Genomic DNA, 20841 nt, shown 5'->3' with positions numbered 1-20841 from the left:
AAGTGTAGATAATTAACAATCTGAGCTGTCTGCAAAGTCAGAAAAAGCAAATGGATTTTAGCACAGGCCTGCGTGGATTTTCTCTGGTATCTCAGCAATTCCAGCAAGACTTGTAAATAATAAATCAACACCAACATGCCTCATTCATCTCAAGGAGAAAATGAGTCTTTTTGGGTGCAGATGAATAACGTGCATGATAAAAAATTTAACCAGACACTATTGCTTTGCCATGCACCTGCTAGATACTGTATAAGTATGTTGATGAACTTTTATTAGATTTAAATCAACGCTTTTTTTTAAAACTGTCTCCACATTAATCACTTACTCTTTAATACTTCATATTAAATTGAAATGGACAGGAAAAGCTTAATGTTATTATGCATGCATTATGAATAATATACTGTATATCAGATGGTCTGTAAAAATGCAAAAAAAAAAAAAAAAAACCATTGATTAAAAAATCACAAATGGAATACAAGCATGTGCATGTATCAACAACAAAGGTGCAGGGTACTGGGCACCGTCATAAATATACAACATGTATAAAATAGCTTTCTGTAAGTACTGCAGATGATGTCTGATGTAGAGATGAAGTGAGTCAGATGAAGGGACCAAGAGACAGCACAAAAGATGATGACGGTAAATGATAAATTTTTTATGTTCCAAAAAAAGAACAAGTGCCTTGTCTTGATTTTGGAGGACATGTGACCCTGTGGACATGTGAAAGAGGCAAACTTTATGTGCTCACCGAGCCGACAACAAAGGCATTGGTGCTGTTTATGATGGATAATGTCAATCCTGGATTATGTTTTGGTTTACTAAGGTTTGTGAAATCATTTCATAGGATACCCATAGCTGTTGGACACATCCTCAGTATTTGCAGTTGTGTGAAAGCCATGTGGAATCATGAAAATAAAAGATGCCCTGCCATTAGTTTACATCTGTGAATGTAAAGCTTCATCAAACTTTGTAAATTAGGCTGCTTAACTGTGATTTAAGAGTGAAGCGAACCTCTTTAATAAATCTTTCCTCCTTCCCTCCTGGTTTGAGCTTCTCTCTATCTACTGTGTGTTTTTGAAAAATGAAAGATGATGCGCCTGCAGAGCAGTGGGTTGGAGGGGGTAGGGCTGGCTGTGGGTTGGTGAAAGGAGAAATCAAAAGCTCATTTTCATGCAGGGGATGTTACTTCAAAAACAAACAAACAACAAAACAAATAACAGTAGTTGTGCTTGAAGATCGGGGTACATCCAACTAAACACCAAATGATCATTTTGACAGCAAAAGTGCAGACTGAGCCACGTTTAGTCGGATAAACATTGGCACAAAAACAATGCCGTTGTACTACAAATGCTACCTATTAACAGCTCCAAAGTTACCTTTTATTGTCTCCAGTTAGTGCCTGTCTCCTCATGTTTCCCTTTCTGTCTCTGTTCCCAGCTGGAACTACATATATCTTTGGCAAAGGGGGGGCTCTCATCACATTCACCTGGGCCCCCAACGAGCGGCCAAGCACCCGAGCCGACCGGTTAGCCGTGGGCTTCAGCACTCAGCAGAAGGATGCCATCTTGGTGCGAGTGGAAAGCACCCATGGGCTCGGCGACTATCTTCAGCTGCACATAGTAAGGATGGGAAGCAGAGTTTGGGGCTTTACGCATAAATGTCACAGAGCAGTGGAAGATAAGTGGGTTGTAACACAGCCTTGATGGATTAAAAAACACTTGAAAGAGATTAAAAGGCAAATATGTTTATATGTGTTTTTCACAGACATTTCTATGAATGTCTGTGCACATATCTTTTCTGGTTTCCAAATCTTACATTTCCAAAATTTGGAGGTACATAGACAATAACAATGTTTACACAGAGAGATTGTCAGATATTCTTTTACCAAACAAGTTAGTTTCTTTTAGATTTAATCAACAAGACAACAGACAAACATCATTCTCTGTAGAATAAGGCATACATTGTCCTTGATCGCAAACACAGTCTCTCTTATTGTGTTATTTAATGTGTTACATTGACCTGAAGAAGCATCATAAATATGAGATTATAAATGCGCTGTCCAAAAGAAATCTCATGAAAGATCTCATGAAAATCAGGACAGTGTGAAGTGGGCAGCCAACTGGAGCAGTGGAAATTAGTCCACTCTGTCTGCGAACACAAGATAACAAACTGTTAAATTATTTCCATTGTCTACATAATGCCTTAGGAAATCACTGAGCAACATTAATGAGTAATATTTTCCAGTGTTTGGAAGTAAGTCACTGGTGACTAACGCTGAAACTTCATTCTTAAATTGGTTGAAAAGAAAGCTCACAACATAAAATGAAAAAGAGACACACATTTCTTCGCTTGATATTAAGATGGCTCTGTAGCAGGTAGGATTAATACAACAGTAGTAGATGATGATGATGATGATATATACCTGAGTAGGGGGGAGCAAAAATGCGATGGTGACAAAGGTTTGGATAAAGTAGTTTTATCCAAAATGAGCAGAATAGCACCATTTCTTCCTAGATATTGTATGTTGATGAAGGTGCCAGCAAACAATCTCATATTAGCATATTAGCTTGCTGGTAGACCACTGCTGCTACAATCCCGATTAAATGAAATGAAAAAGAAATATAAATAAACATATGGTCTATTTTCAAATGAAAGTCTTAACTGTGCTATTATTACTGTCACAGGTTGTATGATTTGCTTATTATTGGCATCTCAGTCCAAATCCTGAGATAAAATAGGAATAAATAAATTATGTGACTCCTCAGCAGCTGCCAGCAACTGTGTCTTTTCTGGAGGGAAATCAGCCTTTTTAGCATGTAGCCACAGGACAGATGTGCCATGATGAAAACCAGAGGGGAGATCTGTCAAACATCCGTGAATGGTGTAATAATTAAAATCACACCTGTTGTCAAAGCGCAGGAGGAAAAAAAAAAATTGGAACTGGAGTTAGACCCTTATTAGATTGTAACCAACTAAAATGCTTCCTAAAACAAAGAATTCTAAGATTTCACCAGGTCTGATCTTTAATTTTCTTCTTATAATACTGATGTCCAACGAAACCTCTTAATGACAGATGAAAGAATATCTCTACATGTATTCTGGGTAAATCTACTAAGACCAAGGTAGTGTTGATATATGATGACAATATGGACACTAATATCCAAAAGTTTTAAAACTGAAAGCTGAAAAATATGAATGTGTTATGCAACATATAATAATGTATTGTATATGTATTGTATATATAATGTATTGGGAGTTTGACTGCTATACGGTACCTATTAGTTATGACACATGTTTGCTACAAAAATCCACCCATGGACGCTTTTCAAAACTGTCTCATTTAAATTGTGTTTCCTGTTTTAAAAGTGTGAAACTGACCTTGCCATTCGCGGACCGTTTCTAGTAAATGCAAAGACTGCTGCCTGTGTGCAGAGCCAGCTGAAAAAAATTTTTTCCAGCCAAGTCCTTGTACCCTGACAGATTGCTTACTTTGACACCTTATTACTGCTCAGCGGAGGGGAATCAAAAAGAGTTCAGAGGGTGTTGAGGTTGTCTTTTTTTCCTTTCTCTGTCTAAGCTTCATAATATCACACATTCTTGTTTTATAGGGACCTTGGTTGTCGGTTCTTGTAATTTATTTATGTATGTTATTAATTCCACATTTTAGCGCATTCTGCTTCCTTCCTCTGTTTGCCCACTGAAGAAGAGGAAGACAGTGAAAACTAGGTGAAGACAGAGAGAAGCAGCATACTGGTCAAAATAACACTGGGATACTTGAAAATTGTAAAGGATGTATGAGTTATATATGAGTTTTATGTGCTACAGGGATTTGGGGTTTTTAGATGAGGTGTCTTAGAACAGAATTTACTTCTTTTAATCCTTCTTTGATAGGAAGCTTTCTTTTCAAAATTACAATATGATAATCAGTGTAAATTATGAAAGGAAACGGTCAAAACTCCTTCTTAAGAAACTACCTTAAAATCCATAATAACTGCGCTATTAACAGAGCACTTTCATTGCATATACACACTCTTGACTAACACATATGACTATTAGAGCAATCAAGATGAGATGTGACATTAGTCTTCCACTAGATTTCCATCCACTGAAAATTTAGGAAAGATTAAGTGTTCACATCTGCAAATGTAGCATCTGATTGTCAGTGCTTAAAATGCTTCATTAAAACAGCCACTTCTCCACACACAGCTCCACGCTGCATTAAAATGGTGACATGGTTAACTGAAACTGCATGGCTAACTGAGGATCGCGCATGCACAAGCTTCAAAGACCAATTACCTCGTACAAAAGAAGCAAACCATATTCACTAGAGAGTACATTAGCGAGGCTAATGCTACTTTCAGTTGGTCATGTTTTTAATGAGGGACTAAAAGATAAAACAAAAACAGGAGACTCATTGTGCAAAATGACGACAATTAGAAGTGCTGGGTAAGTTTATGCTCCGCAGCCCAGCTCCGAACTAAAAGAGAACAGACTAAGATGTGAAGTTGTGAGTGTGGACCTCAGTGATTCCATACGTTGATTTCTTATGCATTTTGATAATGCATCAGTTGAGCAATTGTCCATACGTATTTGGATTCTTTATTTCAAATGTATAAATTGATTGATAAATTAGGTATAAATCTGATGATTAGTATGTGCTTTGGTGACTAAATATTATATAAAAGCTCATTAAAAAAGAACAATCATCCCCACAGATTCTACTGATGGAACAAATTTTACCGTAATAACCAGATATTTTCAGATAGAAAACATGACGACGAGTGGAGATACTTTCCATTCATCTGGAAGAAGGGATGATACGCGTCAGCATTCCCAAGGCTATTGATGCACGCTCCCAGCTGCCTCTGAGGAGAAGAGTCTAAAGGCATCCAACATATGCTGGTCCTCTTAAAAGAATCATGATATGTCCACTCTAAACTCTGTTTAAAAATGCATCAGGTGGCGGCTTATCATAGAAGAACCATCACTGCTTAGTCCTAATGGGTTTTCTTTTTCACCCCATCAAATATAACTCCTTATAATAATATGTCCTTATAACTATCAATCCTTTTCCTCTAAAAATGAATTAGAGCAGGCTGTAGCTGATATGAGAATTGAAATCCCACTCTGAAAGCTCCAGTGGGAACAGGGAGTACTTCATGGAAATGCTTTCTCCAACAGAGCTGATGTCAACACAGCTAGGTGGGACACTTTGCAGCTTTTCATGATGATATCCCTGATTAACTTTATACCCAAACACACAGGCCGTAAGTTGCCTCTTGAAAAAAAAAGAAAAAGTGAAGTGGAAAGGCCATGCTTTTGTTTACTAAAACCGAAGCGCAGTAGTGTTGCTTTGCCAGCTGTCAAAAGGTGCTTTGGGGTTGTTTTGTAATTGCACTCAAAGACTGAGTTAGCAAAATAGTGGCAATGCTTTTGCTGAAGCCACATGAAGCCCCTGGCAGACTTTTCTGGCCTTGGAGATGTTAATTGTTATCCAGAGGACATGTGCTGAATTTGACCTGAGGCCACACTACCCTGTAGTTACCTAATGAATACTCACCATTTTGCTTGTTGTGAAACGTAATTAACCCACTGACAACCGAATAGCTCTGCATGTACAGAATATAAGTAAAGAAGGAATGTAAGAGATATTTCTTACAGACAATGTAAGGAATATAAACGATGTATACGACGGTGATAATATGGTTTTTTTAACATCCTTTTGTATAATGAAATGTGACTTGGTATTTCTTTTGCAGCAAGGTCTAACACCCTGCTGGTTCCCCCTAACCTGCAGTAACACTGACTTTAATTTGCTCAGGTTCATTGTGAGTTACTGTGGGTGGGTAGATATTTGTTGTGAAGGAGTTTCATCTTCGATTTGTCTTGTGTGAATTTGATTGTCCAGCTGCAGTTCACGCGGCATAAATCAGTCGTGCACAGTGCCTCCTCCTGGGTTCATGACACCTTTTAAGTGATTTGAATTAGGAAAGATAACAATGTGATGAGCCATAGACCTGCTGCTGACCTTCAATATAAAGGCTCTGTTTGGAGATAGAGCTCCTTTACATAAAGGAGGTTGAAAGTTGATTTCTCAAGCTTTAAAATTATATTATTAATGGGACAAGGTCTCTAACGACACTTAATGCTTCAGCATTTAACACCAACCATGTCAGCATGAATAATTATTTCAGATTCAAAAGGTTTCTAGAAGGATTTTACATATGATTAGAGGGTGAGAGCAAAGCTCTGAGACAGGTTTTTCATTACACAATAGCAGCCACCACCAGGGCAAGAAAAAGAAGTGTTTCTGTCTACATATTTGAATTTCTGGTCTTTAAGTCAGTAAAGCAATACTGGAGGTATGAGAAAAATTGTGCAATCAGTAATATTTAATGGTGCATGTTAAGGAGTGAGCAGTGGAAGCAATTCTGACAGTAAAGACAGGGAATCCAAATGCAATACAAGACATGGTGTGGAAGATATTTACATCATGTCTGTTAGCCACACCAGTAAATATTGTGCACGTTGAGTGCCGTGCAGGACAAGCAGTCTGCAGGATTTCATTTCAGTAAAACGCCACAGTAGCCGGTTCCACTGTTTACTTCCTCTCCCCTGTCTGGTTGACGGTGTGATACAGTCAACCAGCTGCTGGAGTGGAGGCTGTTTGAATAAAAGCCTGCAGACTCTTTGTCGTTGATTGTACACAGCTGAGCTACAAATGATATGAGGAGAAACTGCACAGCTTGAAGGTCACTTATCATTATCATTATTATTATTATTATAATGGTAGTGAATTTTGCTTGTTTACATACTCTTGTGCATGTGTAACATACTATACAACAGGTACTCGCTGAGCAATCATTTGCCTATTTGACTGTAAATTGGTTTTGCCATCCTTTACTACACACTACCCTTATGTTCTGTTTCATATTGGCTGTCATAATTACTGACTAACCTGTGACATTATGGGATTTTTATGTTATTTGTATATTCATCACAGTTACAAAGGTTACTGCAATCCAAAAGTAAAGTGTAAAGTGTAATGTGATCCTGTGTGTGTACTCCTGCAGAGTCGTGTGCTCACAAATGTCTCTTTTAACCACATTAGCATTTTGACCTTGTGTTGAATTTAGAATGAAGGCAGCAAATGTACAAAGGCCAGACAGGCACAGAGACCCAGCACACTTTTTTTGCAGTGTTTCTTATTAGTGCCACCCAAAGGCTGGCTTGAGAAGCAGCTTGGACCTTTGAGGAAGGTTGGCAGGAGCGAGGAAAAGCTGACAGAGAGAAAAATTGGTCAACCAAAACAGAAACAGCAAGACTCTGTCAAGAGTGATTCACATCAGGAAACCATGGCAGGCTGCTGAGTGGGAGTGGTGGTGGACCCTCATGAAAGAACTAAACACACTGTTCATGTCACAATGCTTTTACCAGTTAAATAAGGTTTTCTGGCTCGACAACCCTGACATCAATGGAAATTAATTTTGAGTACACGTTGAACACGATATGAAATATTTTCCATTTACGAATTTTGTCATTTGTGTAGCGTCTAGCATTCATTCTTTGTTTTTCACCCGCAGGATCAAGGAAAAATTGGTGTCATCTTCAATGTGGGAACAGATGACATCACCATCGATGAGCCTGCTGTCATAGTAAATGACGGCAAGTACCATGTTGTACGCTTCACACGCAGCGGTGGCAATGCCACTCTCCAGGTGGACAACCATCCGGTCATTGAGCGTTATCCACCAGGTAAGACTGATGGGACAGTGATTTGTGGAGAGATGGCATGGAGCATCTGCATTAGCGAGGGAGGATTGCATGTCTGCCTATCAAACATAAATCTTCGAATGTGCAGTTGTGAAATGTACTATTTGCAAAAAACTGATCAGCTCTCCAACCTAGTTGTTTCATCATTCTACAAGCTCTCTATTGAATTGCCATACACATACTGGATATGCCATATTGCAAAAATGATATAATTATCTGAAACTTATGCGTTTGCCTCAAGCTGCACAGCATATCTTAGCAATAATGAAATCATTTTCATCAGCCACAGTTGTTTTTGTTGTCAGTTTGGCAGACAGGTGGGGAAGGCTGTAGCAGATTAGAAAATATCTCGATTTACCACTAATGTGGTTCAAGTATTATATAATCCTAATATTTTTTCATTATTTATAATAAATAAATATTTTTAATGACATAATATTTATTTATTTGTTGTTAATCTAAAGAGACAGCGTTAACTATGTTGTTATTAATTAAGCTGATAAATTCTTGTTGACATAAAGAAGTTTTAGTACACTAACACTAACAACATCATGTAAAGGTCATCTTTTTTTACATTGACAGATTGATGGATTTGGCAGCTGAATGATCTAATGCTCTTTAATGATCAAGTCATACAGTATATGTGTTTTACATTTCAATTTTATGGTTATGTTTGGTGTCCAGGTAAATGCTAGATGCTGTCACGCAAATACTATACATACACACAAACAAACTTAATCGCTCTGTTTAGGGATAACAGTGTTTCATCATTTTCTTAACTTAATATAAAATTATCCATTTCATAATTGGAAATTATTGTACGATCGTTTTTGGAAAATTCACATACATTCCTGTCATATTAGATCTGCGTAGGCTCAAAGACAAACAGACAAAAAGAAGCATCTCCAAATACACAAGCGGAAGATGCATCTTGCTATTTCACAGAAAGTCCATCCATTTATTTAGACACAGATTTTCAGCGTCCAAAAGTTTTAAAGCTCCCCAGCCTACTCTACGTACACATATACTTAACCATAGAAGGAAAAAAAAAAGAAAGAAAGAAAGAAAAGACCCATACATAATGTGATCATGACCTGCTGTACTTTAACCTGTTCTGAACCAATCAACCAATTAACCTTATTCAGAACAGGTGCACCAGCTGGCACGGCAGGATGAAACCAGGACCTCTCTCTGCCTCCAGCTGGTGCCCAAAGCATATGCACATGCCACAGTTGTACATAAATCAAAGTTATGTAATGGTGATGGCCATGCATGAAATATGTAGACGCTTTGTGAGCCCCTACTCAGTAATCAGTGGTTTTTTTTAAATCTGTCTAATGTTAAAGAACTACAGCGCATAGGTGACATTTAGGAGGAGTAGGTTAGGGTTAGGGTTAGTAACTCATCATTTGGCTTTAAGTGGAAATCAAACAAAGTGAAATAAGCCATAATATATAATGTCTTCTAGCATTTGTGTAAGGTAAGAATACGGGGACACTGCTTGCAGCTGTCCTGAGGCTCAATGAAGGTGCAGCTTTGCTTTCTTAAAACCTGCTGTATATTAAAGCTTACAGTAAAAACATAGTCAAGGTAAGCTTCACTTTAACTGTCAGGCACTGTTTTGTACTGTGCCGCCTTTTCCATGTTGTGCCATAATCCTAATCCTTTTTATCCATTCACACTATCCCATGTCCACCAACATGGTTGATTTCTCCCATTTACATTTTTGTTCATATGTGGGTTAAACATGCCCATATCCTACACATGCAGTAGTTTATGAATAATGTCAACAAGAATTTATGAGTGTTAAAATCAAAACCTGTGGTAACCTTGTGGCTGATGATTGAATAAAGAGTCTTTATAGCACTAATGTTAACTGGCCGCCATCCTCCAGAAAATGACAATTCATGCTGTTGAAGTTTGTATCATGTACTTCCTGTTGTAGTTTCCATTGGATATATTTATCTCTTCTGTGCTTGCATGTGTTGAATAAAGAGCTGAAGTCTTGTCCCACTTGAGAGCAGCTTTTGTCCTATTAGCCCTGATTCCACAATGCAGTTTTGCATGAAAGATTCATTCATGCATATTTCCAAAAGCTGAAATTGGGTATTGGTGTTAGAGCTAAGGACATAACAATGTTTTGTTTTGTTTTAGAATTCAACAACTACAGCTCCCATTAGTCCTTGATATGGACCTGTTGTCAATATCTCACGGGAGCTGCAGTAAAAAAAACACATTGCATATCATGCAGTAATATGACCTACATTGTGGAACAGATGTGTGGTGAGACTTCAGCTTCTGCTGTAACTACAGAATGTGTATGAAATGTGTATGTTAATGCAATGATTGTTTTCCTCATCGTATTTGTTGCAGTGCCTGATATTTTGTTTTTTGTTTTTTTATATTTTTACCTGAATTAACCTCTATTTTACATAGTACATAAAATTATTTTACATTTTACTGTAATTGGTATTTACTGAAGATTATGCTTTGCTTAAAAATATCTAAATAACACTAACTAGTGTAGCACATTATAAATAGCCTAAACATTACTCTAATTAGCATTAACACTGTTACTCGTAATAACTAGATAACTCTGCGTAAAGCACAAGTTTCTTTTAACTCACAGCTGGGTTAAAATTGATAACTTGTTAAACCTGTTAGCCATTATAACACTGTTTCTAACCATGTGATCTTTCAGCTTGCAGACTTTAACCTTTAATCTGTCTCTCCAAATTCTTTGAAGGACACTATGATAATGAACGACTGGCTATTGCTAGACAAAGAATCCCATACAGACTTGGTCGGGTAGTTGACGAGTGGCTACTCGATAAAGGTAAAAATTAATTGATTAATTAATTAACCCTTGAAATAACTACTAAATAACCTTTCCCCATGAGAGGTGCAGTGCCAGAAGACAAGGGTGACAAGGTTACCCAGATGTATACCTCCATTTGAATTGGAACTTCTATTGGCTATGAATTTTGATGACCACAAATGTAGGTTTCAAGTGGAATTCAAAATAAGTGTCAAAGCAAAGGCATACTTGCCATTTATTCTTTGTCATCCTTACACCTTGTGGAAAAGCTGCACCTTAACAAAGATTTTAAACCGATTTACTAAAAACACATAACCTTTGTCTAACCCTCTATCGTCCCTCTTAATCACTGTGTGTAATTAGATGCTGTGTGTAATTATTCTACAAAAAAATCATTAAAATGCTGTGTAACGTTTACATTAACACCAAGGAAACTAACATGTGCCAGAAGTTGAGCAGGTCTCGTTCCTCCTAAACTGAAATTTTTAAACCATAACACCTTGATGTCATCGCACAAAATGAACCAAATTCTTTTCCCATTTCTTGTTCCCTGCAACCTTGTATTGCCCTACCTGGTGCTCCACAACGACCTCGTCAGACTCCGAAGCTGAAGATTTTTGCTGCAACAAAACAGCCCTGACAGGCTGTTTAAGGAGATCACTGTTTGCATCCATTAACTTTGCTAATAAGTATTCTCCTGAGATGGGCCCATTACCGCAGTCCTCCTCCTCTGATGTAACACTGCTTATCAGTGAAGCTGCTGACAATAGTGCTGTTAGATATCATTGCCCCTTTAAGGTGGTGAAACAATAGGACAAGGGGGAACCCAGAGCAGAGCATGTTTTAATGACCTAATGGCTGATGAAGTCAGCGGAGGGAGGGGTGTTTAGCTTTTATTATCATTTAGCTTTACACAGTGTGAAGTACAGTGAGACTGCCATTTTAATAATTCACCCATCTCTGTAAAAAGAAGTCATAAGATACGCATCCTTGCACCATCTATTCGGAGTTACGAGATAAATAAAAACATCTGTCCCTTTTTCCCCACAGACCGTTTGCTAACTCAGTGATAATTCAAAATGACAATATCTGTCCTACCAAACGTTTAAATAGGCACCTAAATAGACTTTAAGCTTCCTCTGATGATTGTAACCTGCATGTGTAAAGTTTAAATTATAAACTTGCTGATAATTAACATTGCCCTTTTAAAGTTAACACCTAAATCAAGTTTTAAATAAATTACTAACTATAAATGCTATAATCACTAAAGTCCACCTGGTTCAAATGATGATAATGTGCAAACTCTCCCATATGACTTCTCTATGTCTGCTCTATCGCTCTCCCTTTCTTCCACCTCCTTCTTTCTCTATGTCTCTGTCTAAATTTAGGGAGACAGTTGACCATCTTTAACAGCCAGGCAGCCATTAAAATTGGCGGTCACGACAAGGGTCGGCCCTTCCAGGGTCAGATTTCAGGGCTGTATTACAATGGTCTCCAGGTGCTCAAACTGGCAGCAGAAAATGATCCCAGCGTACAGGTGGAGGGGAACCTGCGTCTGGTCGGGGACTCGCTCTCTGTGCTGACCACCGACACCACCTCCGCCACCCCGCTGGCGGTGTCCGATATGTCTACCACAATCATGGAAACCACCACCACTATGGCCACCACCACCACCCGCAGGCAGCGCTCACCCAGCTTGAGGGAGAGCATCTCAAAGGTTAGAGAGCACACAGGGATGTTCGTGGCGAATATCAGAAGACGGGAAACATGTTGTTTCTCAGTCAACGTTCATAACTCATTTTTGAAAGTTTGTAGAGATGGTGCAGCTTTGCAGAATGTTAAAAATACTTTTAATATATGACTATTGAAAATTGCTCTGCCTTTTGTGTGAAAATATAAGTAATGAATAATAATAATAATAATAATAATAAGACGAAGAAGAAGAAGGAGTAGAGTACCATTTTTCCAAGAAACACATCTATTACCTGTCATTTGGTCATTCTATTGAATTACTTTTTTTTTTTCATTTCAGTTTACAGCAATCTATCGCTAATATATTTGATAGTGTTCTTAATGGTCTCAAGTGATATTCAGCTTTTATTTATCAATTCCCTGGTCATTCTCCTCAAATGTACAAAATTATGATTAGTACAAGAAGAGGACCCAAAGCCATATGATTTTCCCCTGTATCAATCTTTCTGTACAGGTGTGAAATAACACACCTGGATCCTCTGTGCTTATTCTATCCCAACGTCACCATTTACATTCTGCTCATAGTTTGAGGTTTCCCCACTTGTGTCATGTCAACACGCACAGGGAAGTTTAATATGTGACACTAACATCCTACTGTGTCCACCTGTGTAAATAAAAGAACACAATCGCATAACCAGCAACACATCTGACTCCTCGGTTCTACACATGGCAGTTAACTTGTTCTGGTTTTTCTTCCTGAAGGTTTTTCAGATTTGAAGAGCTGAGTCTCAGAGGAGGATGCACTGTGTGTATTGTGCAGGGGTTGAATTGAACAGGAACACTCTTCAGAGGGAAAGTTATTCTGGTTATTTAATCGATAACAACAATCAAAGTAATCTCAAGGAGTAAAAACTCTCTGGATATGAAACAATAGTCTGCATGACGCACCGACTGTATATATTTCTAACTGAAACGCTGATCATCACAGAAAGATTCTAATACAATGAACTCAATGAAATCAAATTTCCCTGATCGTCAGATGCATTATGCTATTTAAAAATATCATCCATTCAATTATAATAAATGTGTAAAGGGCTTGTTACATCTGGTTTGGTCCAACATATGTGATTTTTTTTCCCAATAGGATTCATGCTTTGTAAAAAAAACAGAAAAGAAAAAAAAAAAGGCTTTTTACTGAAGAACAGATTTTTACGCATAGAGCAGCCACAATACTGTACTGCATCCAGACTGGTGAGCATTACCAACCACCATTTCATATGAGGTGATTTTAATCCAAATGCAGCAGACCTGCCAAATTGGAAGGATTTCAGCAGTACTTGGAGTCCTGAGGTTTCAAAGAAAACCCCTGCCTTTCCTAATAAAAATACAGAGAGCATTTTCCATTACATCCCTCTTTTCCAGTTTTCCTGAAATTGGCTTCTCTGTATTTTCAATTTAAACAAGTAATCCATTAGTGGACCATCCACTCTCCTCTCCGCTCAGGTATTTTGAGTCACTGTGCACTCTAAAATCCAATTTAGACTTATTGAAGCCATGATGTAGCATATGAGAATTTGTTTTTTGCAAATTTGATGTTAAAGAATTGGACAAAAAGTAAATGATATAGAATTAAATGAAAACATGAACAGCATTTAGCCTACTAAGAACTTACTCTCCATCATTACTGCTCTTACTTTGTTTGTAAGCACATGAGGCCAGCCACAGGGGTAAAGTATAAAAAACTGCATATAGGCAAATTTTGGATTTGAGGTCTCACTGTTGCTCCAAGCTAAAACACTGAAGTAATAACCGTGCTTCAGCTTTTCCTCAAATGGTAGACAAAGAGTCAGCCAGCAAACACGTTCATAAAGAAAAGAAAGAGTGAGGACAAATCGAGTTGATGGGAGTGAGTGGACTGTCATTTTGTTGAGAAACAACACATTTTCTCTATTTTCCTTTCAGCCGCAGAACTCTGATGACATTTTGGTGGCATCAGCTGAGTGTCCAAGCGATGATGAGGACCTGGAAGAGTGCGAACCAGGGACAGGTGGGTCAGCCATGGCAAAGAAGATGGGTGTACAGCTCTTATCCAACCACAACTAATGATACTCTTACCCAAGATTGTAGATAAAAATGCACTGACTTCAGACAGCCATCTTTTTTTTTTTTTTACAATTTCTTTCTCAATTCACCCTTTCCAGTTTTATGTTTCTGCAGCTATCACACACTCACTCATTCAGGGGCTGTGTCAAACAGCTGTCCTCATTTGGATAGTTGTTACAGATTCGACTAGCTTCAATTGAACCTGTATATGAGCTTCTGAGTCATGTCTGTAACTCACTGAATTGGATGGGAGAAAATCTTAATGAAGTGCACTGTGGTCATTAAGAGTGGATGACAGGAGACAGCAGATCAGGCCTGTGACAGACACAAGCTGTGGACCTTAAGAAGGAGACTGCCCTTATTATGGGTGCCTCAATTATTAATATGACCTTATCAGAATTGTTTGTTGTTGACTGGCCCTGCAAAGTGTGACTCAAATAATGATGAAAGAGACCCTAGTGGACATAAATAACCAAACTCTGCAGTCTGAAATATTCTTCCATAACAAGAAGACATTCTCACCTCAGAGTCAGATCAAAGTAAAGGATCAATACATGGCATGAGAGCTCATATGAAATATATGTAAAGGTTTATTTGGTGAAGAATCTATATCCAAGTGGTGATTAAAGACATGCAGGACACACTGGTTGCTTTCAGTAAGCCACAACATTCCAAGTGTGATTCCTAAATAAAATAACCTGTCTGTGATCTCTCTTGTCACTCCTTAACCCCTGCGTACAGATGTGCTTACAGTAGCATGGCAAATTTAATTTACTGTTCTTTTGTTTGTTATGTGCTCTGTCTGTTATATGCTCTTCATTCAGCTGCCGCCTTTCATGGGTCACCTTGTGTGTTTGTGTCTACATGTGAGCTCTTTTATGTTTTTTGCTTTATTGTATTAAATTTTTGTTAAAATTAAGAATTCAAATCTGCAAATGTGTAAGCACACGCACGCACGCACACACACACACACACACACACACACACATACACACACACAATGAATCCACATTAGAATCAAGAATTGTACACATCGTTCAAGAACATCATCATGGTGGTTTTAATTTGTTTTGCTTTTCATGTGCCAAATGTTGATGTACATAAATAACCTCGTATTAAAGAAATCAGCATAATATCTGCTATCGATATAAATAATATCACTCATAAACCAGCTAATATTAGTTTGATTCCTCAGTAATATTCTACATAATGAGCAGACTGTGGCTGTACTTTAATGAGCACAACCGTTCAGCTAGAATTTTAGTTTTTACGCTGTTCTAATTTAGGATCCCCTACCTTTTCTGTTTCCTTTCTAGGAGGTGAATTAGTGTTGCCTATTATAACAGTGGATTCCCTTGAGCCCCCATCCATCGCCACCCGTTACCCCGTCATCCCTCCTCCTCCTACCCTCCTATCCCCACTTGAAACCACCAAAGAGTCCCTGATACTCCCTCCTCACCCTTCCTGCCCCCCGGACCAGGAGGACTGTGGTGACCCTGTAGAGGTCTCGGCCTTCGGCTCTGGGGAGATGACGGAATCAGATGACGAGGACTTTTACAATAATAACTCCCCCATGGTCACTGACAGGACAGTCCTTCCTCCACCTCCCGCTGCTGGTGAGGGTGGAGTCCAGAAACCCCGCCCCCTACCTCCTTATGTTCCCACCACCAACCCTGACCAGCTCCACATCCCCGCAGGCAAAATGAACACCCGTGACCAGGTGCTTCTGCCCCCTGCTCCTCCATCCTCCCGAAACACACCAGGACTAACTTACCCCCCCAATTTTCCCCATGTGCCCACAGCCAACCCCACAGCCTCTGATGAAAAGAGCCAACCCGGTGCCGTGGAGGTGATCAGGGAGTCCAGTAGCACCACGGGGATGGTGGTTGGTATTGTGGCTGCTGCTGCTCTCTGCATTCTTATCCTCCTCTATGCCATGTACAAGTACCGCAACCGGGACGAGGGCTCCTACCAGACAGACCAGAGCCACAATTTTGCCAACAATTCCACTGTGGAGGGCAACGGAGCAGTGGTCAAAGACAAAAGCACAGCAACGGCCTCTGTGGCCAAGGCAATCACAAAGGGCAAAAAGAACAAAGACAAAGAATACTACGTCTGAGGACGCAGAAGGAGAGTAGGCAAGATTGGACTGAGACAAGAGGATGAGAGAGAATGCTTTCGTTTCGCTCCCCTATTTTGTCAGGTTGACCATCAGTGAAATTTCACAGGCCACAGAAAACAACTGCACAAAGCAACTGTATCTTTCTTTCAACAGGTACATTTTCTCAAAAGTCAAGGTTGCCCGGCTCCTATTAGTGATGAAATCCTCATCTATGACACAAGATCTGGCTCATCCTCTGTGTCACTACATGCGCTGCATTCACTGATTCTTTGTTAGTGTATCGTTTTTTTTATGTTTTTAAAAAAACTGGAGGAAGCATATCCACTTTGGCTTTGTATATAGCATGGATATGGTACAGTGAAGAAAAGTGCTGAGAACATCCGGACAGATTTGCCTAAATGTTTTCTTTGTACTTCTTTGTAATGCTCTATCTCAAGTCTCAATGTCCCCATCATGATATATGAGGCAGAACAGGCCAGTTATTGAATTTTTATGGTAGATGAGCAGAGAGCACCCCAGTAATTCTGACTGCAGTCAAAACGAAAGCCTTTATTTGGATAAGACATCATCTCTGCGGCCTCCATGTTATGTTATGTGGTTTTAAAACTCCCCAGTCACTCTGCCTCTGTTCACAAGAGATGATATTATGTTTCCTGGTGCAGTATCATAAATGAAGCATGATGTTTTGCTCTCTGGTGAAAAATAAATCAAATTTAAAGGGGTTATTAAATCACTCAACATATTCCTGCCAGTGAACCTTATAGTATGATGGATCAGAAGAAACATTATTTATGTGAGACATCACAGTCAGTGTGCCATGCCATTCCAAGTAGGAATAATTGTGAACAAGTCAGTCTACTCCAGTGAAGGTATTTCTCTGTAAACATTGCTTGTATGTACATATAGAGGTTAGCAGATTGAAAAAGCCTTGTGTACACAAGGGAACAGGTATGAAGAAGAATAAACGCCTGAGATGCTCGGCCCCTCCTTCAGCTTTCACAACAGCATCTAAACCGCTACAACCCAAACTTCACAGGAATTTTTCCGGAACACGGAATCACATTTGAGGAAGTTTTTTCTGATTCCTTCTTGGAAAGGGAGAACCAACCCAAAACTGTCATGGGATAATTCAAAAGCACACAGAAAATGTAAACATATCTTTGAGACATAGATATTCCTTGTAAAGCAGCCAAACGTATTGTTTTTTTCTATCAGTTACTAAAAGACTATTCTATGAGATGACTAATTGAAGGTTTGTGAATTGTATTGATATTTCTCTGATATTTCGATGTATCTTGTTGCCACTCCTCTTAACACGTTACATTTTAGATTGCCTTTTACTTCAATCCAGAGAAAAAGCACACTTTCCTCTGATAGCTGCAAATATTGTTTGTTTTTTGCATTATTTACAGTTCAGATTATGCAGAGAAAACACAAGAATGGAACAAACAAATGTTTTGTTTTGTTGCATTGTGCATTTTATATGTGCTGAATCTGTTACTCAATGGATCTGATAATATAAAGCCATTTTCTCTGTTGAATGACGTCTACATTTACTTATTCATGCTGTGATTTCCTGTTATTTTTTTATGAAAGTGCCATTCAACATGAGCTGCTCAGTGCTCAGAAAATATTCCATTCCTCACTCATTGCTATTGTATAGTGTTCATGTGAAATGGATCTTAATATGTGTACAGAACGTGGATAAAGATGAAAATACACTTGATTATATACTTTGTACACACCTGTGTTGTGTGTTGCTTTTTGTAGATTCACAAAGAGAATGCACTTTATTTGCCTTTTATTATTGGATACAGACATTGTAGACATATACTAAAGTGTTCTATGTCAGGCGAATTCAGAGTGAACTAAGACTGACATGAATAAGGTAACATTCAGGTAACAATTATGGTATAAATCCGGTTACATTATGTGAACACAAGTGACCCTCTCCTAGCCACAAATTTTCAAATATTAATGTAGTGTAATGATTGTATTAATCCATCTACTGGTGATTAAGCTTTGGGATTTGTGAATCTTTTGGGATCAAAGAAACACAGTGAATTCACAATGATGTAATTTTACAAAGGTCACATTTTGCTAACAAGCTAAGTTAACACGTTAAATGGGAAGAAACAGCATTTCATACAAATTGCAGGTCATGGTATGTTTTAAAAATGTGTCTTACACTTGAGTTTCATCATCATCTACTCTCTCTCTTCCCTCTCTCTTACTCTCTCTCTCTCTCTTTTGGGCATTGCATAGTGTTGGTGTGTTAGTAATGCCTGGTTGTCCATTATTTATTATAAAATGAAACGTTTAAGTGTTTTTCTGCACCTTACACTGCCACTGTTGTCTGGTTTAGGTCTCTATTAAAGCAGAACTCATTGGTTTCAGTGAGGCTAAATTGAACATATGAAGCTTAAATAAAACAAAATATTAAACCAGCTAAACTCCTGTTGAGGCCACTAGTGATTCATACTACGGTGTGATAGGTTCAGGTCAGGTCACAACCTTATGGCTGAAAGTGACATTGCTTGAGTAACATGGGACTGGGCTTGGAAACTTAAGATTTTTCAACACAAAGCCTGCAATACAGACTTGTGGCATAGTTTGAAAGTGGCGGGCACCAACCAGGCAGGGAGTGTCACTATGGGACTATGGGCATTACGGGAAATGAAGGAGCTGTTGTTTTGGGAGCTTGACCTATGTTAGGGATGTCAGGATATCTCTTCTATATCTCTTTTCTTTCCCATTTCTCTCTTGGGATTTCCCCCTTTTACTGAAGTGCAATAATAAATACATGGAGTACTCCTTTAATATGCAGAGCAAGTCTGCATACTGTCGCTATATTGAATATGAGCCACCACTGTGGCATACCTTACCAGTACACATATATGTTCCATTATGTATTCTTTACAGTGGTGTCAAAAGCACGATGTCTAATTATCCAGAAGTATTAACATAATTCTATTAGTGCTTTCATATAGACTGCTTTACCTCTGGACTTGATGATTATTGCTGGTAAAAATAAATAGAATTCTCCACATCTTCAACTATCCCTCGATTAAGAACAATAATCTGCTGTATGCTTGTCAACAGCAACATGGTTTGTGTTGTTTGACTACCCCCTGCTGAGAACATAAGGAACTGTAGGATGGAGAGAAAATGAACGCCCAATGTACAGGCTACAGTTGCTGTCACTGAAGCAGTCATCAATTTTACTATGATAGCAGAAGAGGTTAATCACAAAAGACAAGAAATTACAGAGGTTGTATCCCAATCCAGCGGGGTCACGTGACCTATTACCCCGTTTGTGCTGAGAGTGATGAAGAATAATCCTGTGGGCTCGGTGAGGTGTGGTGTCAGTACAGGTCTGGTGTCATTGAGGTCTGATCTGTGCTGACATTGGGTATCAAGGAGGGTGGCTACGGGATACGACAAGCCACTGCTGATCATTGCTGAGATGTCACAAGTCTAATTCAACAAAACAGCTATGACAAGAGAAGCCCTGATGACAACCACCATGTCATATCCATTCTGACCAACCCCTGTACTACTAACATCCAAGCAATGTTTTCTTCATACTGTAAGTACTTGCCCTATAGGTGCCCTCATATTTCAACACACAATGTATGTATGTCTAAACACTACTATTTGTAAAATATACTTTAGGTTCAAGGTTATTACACATTAAAACACACTGTTATGTCTAAGCTAAAATTGTGTGTGTACATTTTTTATGTCAGAGCCTCTAAAGGTTGCTTTCAATCTAAATAATTTCTATATTTCCTGGACATTCAGGAATACCAATACTGTAGATTTACATACATGTTTTCTAACTAATTCATTAGAACATCAATGGGTTTCATGGCTTCTCCTCAGATCTTGACGCATGACCTTTACCCCAGCCTGCAACAGATTGTCTGGCTCCCATAGAGCCCTGATTTCATCATCATGGAGTCTGTCTGGATTTACATGAAGAGAAAGAAGACACTGAGATCGCCTAAATCCCATAGAAGAACTGTTCTCCAAGTACTCCAAGATGCAGTGTGCAAGTGAGGAGAACTGGTGCTGTTTTACTAGCAAAGGGTGGCCACGCCAAACATTGACTTGATTTAAGTTTTTTTTCAGTTTACTGCACTTTGTATCAAGTTAGATTATCAATTAAAACCAGCCATGTTTTTTTTTTTTCAAATCATTCTTACTTTACTTTTAGTGACTAAATCTTTTGCACAGAACTGTAGATATGATTGATAATTTTGAAATTAAAGAGAAAAATACCCTCCCCATGACGTCAGTACATACGGCCAATCATCGCCATGGGAATCGC

At 38.6% G+C, this 20841-nt stretch overlaps 1 protein-coding gene across 2 annotated transcripts in view; it reads left to right on the top strand.

Annotated features, from left to right (window-relative positions):
• nrxn2a (neurexin 2a) overlaps positions 1–18248 on the top strand; it is an 89460-nt gene extending 71212 nt beyond the window's left edge. For both annotated transcript variants that reach the window (XM_023421430.2, XM_087178010.1), the window contains 6 exons: positions 1438–1619; positions 7584–7755; positions 10520–10609; positions 11980–12308; positions 14246–14330; positions 15703–18248. In XM_023421430.2, the coding sequence (XP_023277198.1) occupies positions 1438–1619; positions 7584–7755; positions 10520–10609; positions 11980–12308; positions 14246–14330; positions 15703–16505 (1661 nt within the window). In that variant the 3' untranslated portion in view covers positions 16506–18248. The remainder of the gene's footprint in view (positions 1–1437; positions 1620–7583; positions 7756–10519; positions 10610–11979; positions 12309–14245; positions 14331–15702) is intronic.
• Positions 18249–20841: the final 2593 nt, after the last annotated feature.

The sequence above is a fragment of the Seriola lalandi genome, unplaced genomic scaffold (genome assembly GCF_002814215.2).
Source record: "Seriola lalandi dorsalis isolate HSWRI2012SDOR001 ecotype SW California unplaced genomic scaffold, Sedor1 jcf7180002054672, whole genome shotgun sequence".
Lineage (NCBI taxonomy): Eukaryota > Metazoa > Chordata > Actinopteri > Carangiformes > Carangidae > Seriola > Seriola lalandi.
This window is presented reverse-complemented; position numbering and strand designations above follow the sequence as displayed.